At 36.1% G+C, this 12,958-nt stretch overlaps 1 protein-coding gene across 8 annotated transcripts in view; it reads right to left on the bottom strand.

The window, feature by feature from the left end:
- CCSER1 (coiled-coil serine rich protein 1) overlaps positions 1 to 12,958 on the bottom strand; it is a 615,878-nt gene that overhangs the window by 366,098 nt on the left and 236,822 nt on the right. For all 8 annotated transcript variants that reach the window (XM_038134232.1, XM_038134233.1, XM_038134236.1 and 5 more), the window contains one exon: positions 7,868 to 8,078. In XM_038134232.1, the coding sequence (XP_037990160.1) occupies positions 7,868 to 8,078 (211 nt within the window). The remainder of the gene's footprint in view (positions 1 to 7,867; positions 8,079 to 12,958) is intronic.

Here is a 12,958-nt window from a genome sequence, read left to right on the forward strand (position 1 = left end):
TAATTAAGAGATCAAATTTAAATTCTGCATAATCATTCTTACGGTCATATATTAACACAAATATTGAAATGGGTAACTACATATACAGTTGACACTCCACTGCCAGAGTATTAGACCTGCATTTTTATCTGTTACCTTTTATTCTTCTTGAACAGCAATTACAGCAATTGTTATTCTTCTTACAGCAATTTACAGCAACAGCTGGATATTACCATTTTTACTGCTTCATCTATAGAACCAGTCATTTTGCAGTGCCAGGAAAACTCTGAAACCTATCATGAAGAAGAAATAATCTTAATATATAGGAGGAATATAATGTACAGCTTCAGAAGTTGAGAAGCTATTTAGATGAGGACAATACTTTTTGGTTTTAACCTATTGGACTTGAAGGTAATGGCACTACCTATAAAACTCATGTGAAATGCTCTTTTTAAATTACAAAACTGTTTGATGATCTAGTATTTTCATAACAATAATAAATTTGCATATATATATGATATAAATCAATTGTAACGAAGCTTAGATGCTGTGCGCTCATCTTCATCCCACTCCTATTTTCAATCAGTTTTTCCTTAAAAAAAAAAACCTGGATAACTGGGTAACTTATTGCAAAATTTGTTGGACCTGTCAGGATTACGCATATTTTTATCATAAATTTTTCCATCTACCTACTGTCATTTAACTCAAATTACTCATAAACCCTAATACTTAGTACAATCAATTCCTTCTATAGACTCTTGTAGGTATTCTGGATTTCTTCCACCGCTTGCTCATTATTTTTCAATGAACTTTTTGGTATTTGCCAATTTTTGCCAAAAAGCAATTGGTGTGATCAGCTCCACTGGTGAGATTTACCTGACTGACCTGCAGCAACTGATCAAAACCATCGAAGTACTAAATGAGAAAATGGTTTCAGCTCTGCAACAGTTATAATTTTATGGTGTTCAGCCACAGGTTAACCACAGCCAATTGCACAGAATTGCTGATGTAGCGACAATTATACATATTAATAGGGTTACTATTTGTAATGCCTCTTTCCAAGGTGCTGCTAAGACCTGGCTTGTTGAGGAGGCTGGGGCACAATCTATGCAAATTTGTGCTGACCTGGACTATAATGCCCTACCCTATGAAAATGTTTCACTCAGACAACCACAGGAGAAATAAGAAAACTCATCACTTGCTTTCTGAACACATGGAGTAGATACTTCCATCACCACCACCTCTATATGTGGAAGAGAACTTGTTTCATGGTCAATCTGGTTTCAGTGAGGCTGTAGCAAATAAACACATGTAATCTACAAAGATTAAGCCACTAAGCCAGTGGCAGAACAAACAGAACAGAAACAGAGAAATTTTCCACTTTCTGCATTAAAAATTAAGTGTACTCATTTCAGACTGATAATGTCAAAGTGTGGCTCAAAAAACATTCCAAATGTAGCCTTCAACAGAACTTCAACATGAGCATGGGCAATGACAAACTGATAACTGAACCAATTCAGAAGGTCTTTTTATTGAGCCAGGATTAGTATGACTCCACAGAGGCCTAGAGCTCAGCTGTGTGCCCATCCCAACCTGTAAACTCACACTCTACAGTACTCCAAGAGTGCCAGCAAATGAACACAAAGTCCAGGAGCATCAAGTGACCCCTATAAGAAAAGGAGTCCAGGAAGGCTGGACATACTTCAAGAAAGAAATCTTAATGGCACAGGAACAGCCCATCCCCAAGTGCCAAAAGACAGGCTGGCAGGGAAGAAAACCAGCATGGCTGAACAGCAAGCTTTGATCGGTACTTCAGAAAAAAAACGAGAATTGAAGATATTTCTAAGAAGAGGCAGGAAACTCAGGAGGACTACAAAGACTTCATGAGGTTACAGCAGGAGAAAATTAGAAGGGATGAAACCCAACTAGAACTTAATTTGGCGACTGCCATAAAAAAATAACAAAAAAAGTTTCTATAAAAACATTAACAACAAAAGAAGGGTTAAGGAGACTCTCTGTTCTTTAGTGGATGCGGGGGCAACAAAGCGACAAAGAATAAGGAACTTAATTCTGCTTTTGCATCCATCTTTAGTAGTAAGATCAATTGTCCTCAGAGCTGGAAGACAAGGGCAGGGAGCACAATGAAGCCACCATAATCCAAGGGGACACGGCCAGCAACCTGCTAGACATGCACACATCTATGGGGCCAGACAGAATCCACCCAAGGGTACTGAGGGAGCTGGTGGAAGAGCTCACTGAGCCATTTTCAACCATTTACCCCCATCCTGGTTCACAAGGGAGGTCCCAATTGCTTGAAGGTTAGCAAATGTGATGCTCTTCTACAGGCAGGGCTAGAAGAAGGCTCTCAGAATCTACGAGCCTGTCAGCTTGGTGCCAGATCTGCTTAAGAGCCATCACATGGAATGGACAGAATTGTTCCAGTACCTTCAAAGTGTATAGCTAAATAACTGACATTGGGTTTTTTCATTGTTATTAAATACCTTATAATGGCTAATCTTAGAATAAAACATCTTCACTACCAAAGTGAATACCTGATTACATGCACTTGTTCCAAATATTCTCTACTACTCTGAGATACACTCCTAGAAAAAAAAAACATGTGAAGTGCAACAATGGGGTGTTCTGCCTGTCTTTGCAACCAGCCGGGCATGGGCATGCCGATGTATAATTCCAAGTGAAAAAGCCAATTTAACATGATAAATTTGAATTCCATTACTAAATCCAGTACACTTTAATCAGTATTTAATTAAATTTATAAGTATATGCAGTGTCAACATACCATGAAATGAAGGAACTACCAATTTCCAGCACGAATTAGTTGATAAAAGGGACTGCATTAGATGCAGAGTTGTTGAATAAAGCAGCAATGCTACAGTGGTTAATGACAAAGTTACTTAAAGCAAGAAAACCTGCAGTATTTCACAGTGTATTCAACTTGCAATTGGTTCCTAGCATGGCTAACACAGCGTTAGCAAATATAATATATTTCACAGAGGACTGAAGGAAATGCTTTAATGTCTCTAAAAACCATAGTTTAAGGCCAATTCCATATTGACCAGCAATTAGCAAACAGCAATTAGCTTTCTCTCAGTACTTTCCATCAGCGGATTGCAAGTGCAGTATAAAAGGGGACTCCATAATTATGCTAATTTTACTGATGAGGTGAAAGATGCATGGGGAGAAGTAATGCAGCCAGTGATATCTGACAGACTAATTGCAGCCTGAGTGGTATCCCTCTGCCCCACTAATCTCAGGCAACCCTAATGGCCTGTCTCACAGCAATTTTGAAATAATTTTCCACATTTCTCTTTTTTTTTTGAGGGGTTTTTTTTCAAGTGTAATCTAAAGACACTATATCGGACACATTAACTTTTAATGACAGCCACAGGCAGCTGCAATTTCCCTCAGTAAAATAAATGATTAATTAGTAAAACACAGTATGCAATATATGTCCAAAGTGACTTAGTCTAGTCCTATTGCTAATTGTGGCAATTAGCTAAAACTCCATAGCCTGCATAGTGTTTCGCAGAGTTACAAGAAAAAAATAAAAAACAACACATGGGCTGAATAATTTATATTCCAAATTACATAAACATATAGACAACATATCTTAGTTTTCTGGATTAGTGACCAATAAGGTTATTTCTGACAGACCCTTAAAAATACCTAAAAGTAGAATCATGCAGCTGATAAACTATATATTTCATAATGAATACATGGAAAATATGACCTTATTTCTACAAGCCTAAAGATTTTCTTTTTATTATAGCACTCAATAAAGTTAATCTACAAGCTCAACAACTAAAGTTTGAACAAAACCCCATTATCACTGACTACATGGATTCCTAGCCAATACAACTGTATATTTCCATTCTGTTTATTTCAGCATAAAGACCTTCTCTTGCTAGGCACAAAGCCAAAGCCATACAAGTTTTGCTCATATGTCTCTGCCTGAAGTGTTCGACCAAAGAATTTAAAAAAGGCAAAGCCCTCAAATGCCTCCTCAATTAGCCAGACTTCAACACTGCCTAAGCCAGATGTAACTCAAGCCACAAAAAAAGTTACCTGATGGAAATAATTTCTTTCTCATGTGGAAGAGTACAGGAAAGCCAACATATTGCTTGGTTAAGAGGTGTTATATATTCATTATCGCTAACAGCAATGAGTGAGAAAGAAGCTACAATGTAGTTTTCAGAAGCTCATTGGCCAAACACCATCAATCAGTTGCCAGAAACATTATAAAACATAGAAAGTATAGAACATCAATTGTTCTATACTTTCCCCTCAAAATGGGGGAGAAAAAATATAACAGAATAATTGAAGAAATATTCAGAGCAGAGAGCCCTGTCTCAGAAGGTAAAGAATCAATTTCTTACGAGTGGATAAAGCTCCCAATTTCATCCATCCAACTCCCATTGCCTTGTCTTCTCTCTTTCAAATGAGAGGAGTCATTACTGACAAAAAGGTCAGTACTAGAAAGACTTTGAGAAAATAAAAAAACCAAAAACAGTCAAAATAAGCACCTAAGAGCTGGAGAAAAAAAGGAAACCACAAAATCATGGACAGGCTGCAAAACAGCTTGCACTGTCCGCTGTGCTGAATTGGCTTTTATCAAGCTGCCCATGCTGGGTAATACAGCTATTTCTCTGGTAGTACTTTTTCATGAAATTATGCATCCCACAGGTCTGGTTACACAATTTACCACGGATTTGTCTGTCAGAAATGGAACATCCATGAGAAAACGCTGCGGACGAGCTTGAGAGAGATCTTCCAGAGCAATTGGAAAATGACCGAGTTTCCTCACATGCCAGGGCCCTCCGGACTATCCAGCTTTGTTCAATGAGGTTTCCCAAAACCCTGGGTAACAATCTGCCTCATGAGCCTTGCATGGCCAAACCCATAAAGAATTACTAGTAGACATTTTCAAGGCTTTTTCACTGAAAGTAAAATGGTAATTAATTCTCTTAATTCATTAGCCTTTTACTAAATAATATTCTCAGTCTTGAAAGTTACTGCCATGTCTTCAATTTCCCTTTTCAAGATAAGACTAATAACAAGCCTGTAAGTCTGCAGCACAGTACAGCATATATTGTGCACAGTTTTTCCATTTAGATTCTTGAATTACAAGCAACTGCAGCAAAAAAAGCATATTTTACTAGCTAGTATTACATTTTGGCAGATCATAATTAAATTATTCCTTAGAAGCAGCGCTCAGTGCTTAAGAAGAAGGATTACATTGAATAACAGGGCTAATATTTTAACTCAATTAGCATGTTATTTTTCAATAAAGAGGTATACACTATCGTAACTCCTTCTTCTATGGGTAGTACCAGCCATAAAACAGAAATAGAGCAACTTTTTTTCTGTGGTAATCCATGTTATTTTCCCCATGAAGTCTGTATGCTTTGTATATTTTTGAAGTGAATGAAAACATGTGACATATTATTTTTATAAATATATAATCTTATTTTACACTCTTGCAATCTTAGAGTATTTCAATTCAATAAAAGCCTGCCAGAGACTATGTTTTACTACATCTAAAAATGCCTGAGCATTCCACAGTAAGGAAAGAATTTTTCTTTTGTATCTTTTGTTCTGTATGAGTTTGAGTTATAATATTGGTTGGGGCAGAAGTGATTCTTGGATGAAAAAATTACATCCAGCTGCAATGGAAGTAAGGGATCTTCTCCATGGAAACTGTCTGCTAAGTATGCTCAGATGACTTATTTATCAGATTCTTCTATACAATATTTCAATTTTATGGGATTATAATTTCCTGCAATCTTTCACTATTAATTTAAAAGTGACATAAACATATAAATGTCTGAATATTTGAAGATAATCGAGTTGTTTAATTTCAGTATAAATTTCTAACATATTTCAGGGACATGTCCTTGATTGTTCAAAGCAGCTACTCAGGTTCTTTCAAGGTAAATTACAGCACATATGGACATCCAGGATTAGGAAAAGTCCATTTTGATTTCATAGGGCAAGACAAAAAGAAAACTACAGACACATTGTGCTACAGCCAGCTGGGGAGATCAAAATTATATAGTACAAAGGAACAAATAAGTAAAAGACTGAATGATTAAGATGAAAAAATAAGATCAATGAGTTACATAAGGAGGTATTAGTAAGTGGACATGAAATTCCAGCGTGTCACACGAAGTACCTTATTCTCCTTTTGTGGAGATCACCTGGTGAATGTTTTTAAAGATGAAGTACTGAAAGGTACAACATATTTCCAAACAGAAAATAACGGTAAATTCTTACACGAGTTTAATGGAACTGTATGAAAAAAATGACCTTTTCTGAGCATTATAGAATTATTCATACAAGAAGCAACAGAGAATGCTGCCAATATTTGAATATTAAAACTGCTATGACATATAATATCATGATTCTTATTTACTTCCAGATAAAATGAAGTTACAAATCCTTTAAATTCACTCTATATTCTCTATATAAAGTATATTATATAAATTATATAGTATATACAATATATAAAAAGTATATATATATATATATAAATAAATATATATAAATGATATTATATAAAATCTCTATATAAAGTATATTCTATATACTTTATATAAAAAGGCAACTAATGGAGAACTAATGATTTCAATTCTGGATTCAGTAACTCAGAAGTGCATTAAGGATCCATATAGTACAAATCAAGCTTCTAGTGAAACTGGAAAGCCTGGGGCTTGCCAATGAGCAAAAGCCATGCTGTTTAGGAGAACTAATTGCAAACTACCACAGCTAAACCCTTGACAAATCTTTTCAGATAGGACAACAGTTGAATTTAGGTACAGATGACCAAGAAGTGAGCAGTAAAAACCACCCAGTTTATTTTCAGTCTTCATTATATGAAGCTTCAACAGGAGAAATTCTGTTTCCATCTTCATGAAAAAAGTTAACAATGATGTAGTCACATATTGGCATGGTTACCCAGAGATGATTTGGAGACCCCATAAAGGTACCAAAATTTAGGTGGACGAGGATCTGAGCAACATCTCCTGAGTTGGCCTTGCTTTGAGTAGAGAAGGTAGACCTCCAGAGAGCCCTCTGAACAAAAATTATTCCATGTTTCTATGAACTATAGAGATAAAAGCAAACAAACAAAACCTTCTTGTATATCAAAAGGTAATGCAAACTGCATTTTCCTAACAATGAAGATGAAAGTTCACAGCGTATTCCTGAGTAAAGGCTCCACAGCTGGAAAGTATTTTTAAAAAATCAAATTACTTTATTTCTCCAAAATTCTAAAGACAAACTGAGAAGAAAATTTTCAAAGCAACCCCAGCAGTCCACAGGGGAAGCAGGAGAACATAGCAGGACAAGACAAGCCAGAACTCGTGAAATTGTTCGAAACCACCCAGTAAATAAGCTACAAAACCTGTTTTCAGCCATCATTTACAAACCCAAGCTGGCAACCTTTTAGTACTGTTACTTAAAGAGATTTTTTCCCCCCTCTGTATTTCTCCTCTAAATGAATTCCATGCGACTTCATAATGGATAACAACTGTAGTAAGACAACTGAAAAATTCTAAAATGCTGGAAGAAAACAATAAAATGTATTTCAACCAGAAGCAGTTGGCCTCCCCTGTCCCCTGTATAGCAAAAGCTCAAAAAAAGCATTACACTCTGGATACAATGATGGCAGGATCATTTAAATTCTGCTCAAGTATAAACTTTCTGACCTTCACCATGTTGAGGCATGACTATTTATACTTCGGCATCAATTCCATGTATTCAAGACATATTAAGAGACATTAAGTCCATAAACTTTACTGACCCCTTTTCTGCTGCTTAGTTCATTAATGCTGAAATACATTAATCTAACAAATAAGTGGGTGATTACCTCTTGAAGAACCCTCTTCATTTTCAGAAGCAATGTCTTGACAGCCGTGCAATCTTGGAGCATCAATCTGAAGGGCAGAGACTCAATGCCTCCACCTTCTTCCAGACCAGTGAAAGGCCACTCCACAGATGGGCTGCCAGCCAGCTGGCTGACACGAGGGTACCTGGCTTCTCCTTGCTCCACCTCCTTCGACAGCTTCAAGGATAGATTCCTTGTGAGAGAAAACAGAAAGGTCAACACTAAAATATGAAAAAGTACTAATAATTTGGGGGTGGTAATTCCTCTGAGCTTAAAGACACATACATTTGCTTTTACAGTCTGCTAGCATGAACAGCCTTTATAACCTATATGTAGCCATATGGTGCTAGCAATAAAATACACATTTATAAAAGGACCATATTCTACAGGAATTAAAATCATGTTTTAGCTCACGCCCTACAAAAAAAAGTAATTTTCTTAAAAGAAAATACCCTATGGGCAAAACTTCCACAGGTCTACTTTATTTCAGTTGAGCTTTATAAAAAAATGAATCTGTCATGCACTTTCAGGAGCTAAATCAAATCACAGTCTTCCATGCGCTTTGACTTAGGACTCAGAAAGAAAAGAAAACTGAAAAAAAGAAAACCAAACTCCCTTCTGGGCTGGCCCAGTGACATAAGATGAACATACCATTGTGTTAAATGGAATATGGAATTTAATTAATCTGCACTCACTCTTAGGTTTAGTTACTACTAAAGCTATATAAGCAGAACATGAAACAAAAAACCAGTAAAATGTGGGTGAGAATCCATTAAGGACACAGAAAGATTTTGATGGACTTTAAAGGCAATGAAAAACCATTATTTTGCTGCATACAACCTATCTTCCCTTCATATCAGAACAAGTTATCTAACCATTTTCCCATGATGAAGAAAGTCATACTAAATTAACTCGGTACAATTAAAGATGCTAGCATAAGCAGTGAAGAAAATCACAATTATTATTCATTTAAAATATTGTTCCAATTTTCTGTTCCATTTGAATTTTTATGCAACACAAAACTGATTCTGCCCTACTTTGGAAGGAAAAATAACATTTTCACACCTAAGATTTTTCTTAGCTTTGGTTTCACAGGATCCACAGACAAAACCAGATTATTGCAATTTCCTAAGACAAACAATTCCCACTTTCATACTAAAAAATATGGAAATTAGGATACTATAACTATCTTTTATGAATGGTTCATTTTTATATTTTGAAAGCTATGTAATATGCAGTAAAAAAAACATGTTAGATCAAGCAAGGTACCACAGAGATCACACACATGGACAGATCCTCATGTTGGCCAATGGAACTACAACTTCAGGCTCTTCAAGACCCATAAAACAATAAAAATTAGTCTGTTTTAATTTTAAAATGCACTGAAGCATCTTTGAGTGAAGAATTTTGCATCCTTTAAAATAAAAATATGAGGTGGATGGTAAAGTTGCTTTTGATTGAAGGATATTAAACCACTGCTGTTTTATAGCCTTTAAACAAGACCCAGGTATAAATCATGCAAAGAAAAAACAACTTATGAAACTGAAGTATCGTAACATAGACCACTTTTGAAGTTTTATAAAAGAACTATTGGAATCTACACTTGCATAAGATCTATGTATCCAGCAAAGAACATTATTTACATAAGATGAAACAACAAGGTTCTCTTTCTTCCCCACCCAGCACCTGCAGGCTAGAAGATGGATTATTCCTTAGGAATATTCTGTACATTCACTTCATAAGTCCCACTCAAGTTTCATCTTCCTCATATTCCTCGACAGGCATTCTATGTGGGTCCCATCCTGGCCCTGAAAAAGGACCAATTTAAGAAGTACTGTCTCCCAGGAGCAGTCTTTTACTGCCCATCATCAGAGAGAAGAATCTGCTATCAGCAGCCATGCCCTGCTCTCCTGTGAGGAGAAAATAAGCGGTATTTTTGGAAAACAACCCTCCCCTCTGGAAGAGATACATTGTTTAGGCATAAGCTATAGATGTACTGGAAATATAGCAATTCTGAATTTCAAATAAAGACAATATTTTCAGTTACTTCAGTGGGTTTCATGTTGCTATGACACTGCTCAACACACAAAACTACCATATTTTCAAACACAGAATTTTGCACTAAAGTATGAAAAGCACTGTAATAATATATTACCACTCACAGTCCTAAGAGTTTAAAATTTGACTCAATTGTTTCTTGAAAATGGTGACTCAGAGTTTGATGGTATACAGAGAACATTCAGATTATACAGTCCTTCCTAATAGTTCAGAGGTACTTTAACTGAGCTGTGACAGAAAAACTCTTGCATTCTCTGACACAACTCACTCTACTTGCTGCAGAAAAAAAAAAAAAAAAAAGGTATTTCATCAAGTTCATTGTTAACAGTGTCTAGGTGGTCTGTAACATGATTATTACAGTAATTCACTGCAGTTCATCTCAAAACAGCAACAGACATTTAGAAAGGGGGAAAAAAAAAAAAAAAACCAACAACCACATTCTTCCTAAATTAGAAGTTTCACTTTGTAAGTAAAACATCTCAGCCTCTGAAGCTGAAGTAGGGCTGCTTACTTAACTGGTAGTGCAGGAGCTCTTTATAGATGGCCAGACCCCTCCACCTTCCTCACATACATTCATTGTAATGAAAACATTTCACAGGCAAATATTATTTATTACAAACTTCTTAAGCCCTTGGAAAAAAGCCTCAAGAGGTCTATTTTACTGACCAAAGCAACGTGTTTCCTCTAAGTGACAACATTAACTATATAATATTATCAACATACAGTATTTCAGAAAGGCAATTTGGCCACTTTTAAATACACCGCTACGGACTGAGCTCTAAATTCACCTACCATATGCTCAGGCTAAGTTCCTACCTTAATAAAACCACGCCTGAAAATGTTCTCAGCACTGGAAGTCAGTTTCAGAACACTTCTGAAATGGCTCGACCCAACCCCGTTACCATTCTTCCCAATAATTCCCTGGCATGGTTTGGTTGTCACTACAAATAAATTGGATGGTTCCACTCCATTCTGGAAGATGTCAGTGGTGCAGATGCGCACTGAAGTACCATCCCATACAGAGGTCACCTCAAATCCCTGAGCAATGCAATGGAACCACAAATGGTAACAGAGAAAAGGACACAATGTTGGTAGAATTACTGCCACCATAAAGTCAGAAAATCCACAGAAACCTTGTAACAAGTCTGTAAATATTAAATACAGTGAAAACTTGTGCAACTCAATGGTACTTCGTACTTTGGTCCTGCTGGCTGTTTCTTATATATCTGGACATATCCACTGAGCACCACAAATCTACTCCCTCATTTCTAATTGATACAAAGAATTAGAAGCTACAATATCCACAGTCAGTAAAATGGTAGTGCCATTAAGGCAGATTTCTATTTCAAAAGCAGTCTTTATTGAAATAGCATGCTAGCATTAAAATAATCAATCACTGGCTTTCAGCATTTAATAGCCTCCATCAATCCAATGTAACCACATGTTAACTGAGTAAGAGACACAGTTGTGCAGATCCTTTTAAAGCTCCTTTTCCCTGTTCTACCCTAGGAGGGTAGAACAAAACCAATTTTCTTATACTAAAGAATTCTTTAGGAGTTTTACTTTAAAAATAGGAAAAAAGGGAAAAGAGAAGAAAAAGAAAAGGAAAAGAAAAAAAAAAAGAGGGGACCCAAAGACATGGATTTGCAGCTTGAGCTTGTTTAAGTTATTATTCCCTTCTTACTGATCCTCAGATCAATGATTTGAAGAGCTTATGGTAATTTGAACTTCACTTACATAAAGATCCCCAGATTATGTGGACTTTAATCTTCTTAGTTTTCACCAGCAGTGCTCAAGATGTTGCTAAATCAGAATTAGCCTAAACTAATACAATTGGTTCCCCTGAGTCTGCTTCTCTTGATATCAGCTTAACAGAGGAGAACCCATGTAACACTGTTGGCATCAGGAAGGCTCTTGAAAGCCGAGCACAAGACCCCAGACTACATGAGAAGAGCTGAACACAACTTCTTTCTTCCCTCAGGGCTTATCTTCTAAAGCAGGGTCTTAGAAAAAGCCTTAAATCTCTAATCTGCAGTGTTAAAGTGCACAGCTGAGTGTGTATATATACATAAATAAAGATACCATGTATATACACACATCTTTTTATAGCTCTCTGTGTGTATATAGATAGATAGATAGATAGAGGTATATAGATAGATAGATATATAGATATAGTTGTAGAAGTCATACACATATATAAGCACATAAAAACTTGGTCTTGGTAAATTTTTCAAATAAATTGTGGTAAATGAATACCACAACATTTTGATCTAATTTTCACTTTCAAACTTCAAATAGTTCTTATTTGTCCACAGCTTGGCCCATTCTTTACATTAGAAGAAAGATGTTTTTAGTTTCATACAGAGGTTATGTCCTGAAATCCTCTTTCAAATTAATCTAGAAAGAAATATGTATTGAAGGCTCTCTCACCCAGAATTTTCTTTTTCCTCACTAACAGTAAATGGGTTTTCCTCCTCCAGAGAATTAACTAATTACTATTTTCATAAATATCCCTCAGCTGGACCAGGTAAGACATGTAAGAGCAATTGCTTCTGTTTTTTAGAGGAAAAGCTGCCTACCTCAAATACTTCCAAAATTCACTTTGAAGCACTCTGTGACTCTCCTAAAATGAGGTACATTACCCATGAAACCCTACTATCATCCCATACTGAATATTAATCTCTGAGTGATCTCCTACTAATATCATGTAGTAATGAGACATGTTCTATCCCAAAGAGGGACATATTTTGGAAAAAAAACAAAGGTCCCTCATCACATTTAGCAGAATTAAGGCACAGACTTTAAAAAGCATGTTCCTAAATATTACAATATAAAATAATGTCCTGTTCAGTGCCCAAATGTTCTCAAGACCTAGTCAGGGAGGATAAAAAAATTGGCAAACTCCTCACTCAGTTCTGAAAACACAGGCTTTGCAATACTAAGATAAAAAGCTAACCAGAACTTAAACACTTGGCTAATCACCCGTATTAGCATTCTTCGGCATCAAAATTTCTA

The sequence above is a fragment of the Motacilla alba genome, chromosome 4, assembly GCF_015832195.1.
Source record: "Motacilla alba alba isolate MOTALB_02 chromosome 4, Motacilla_alba_V1.0_pri, whole genome shotgun sequence".
Classification (NCBI taxonomy): domain Eukaryota; kingdom Metazoa; phylum Chordata; class Aves; order Passeriformes; family Motacillidae; genus Motacilla; species Motacilla alba.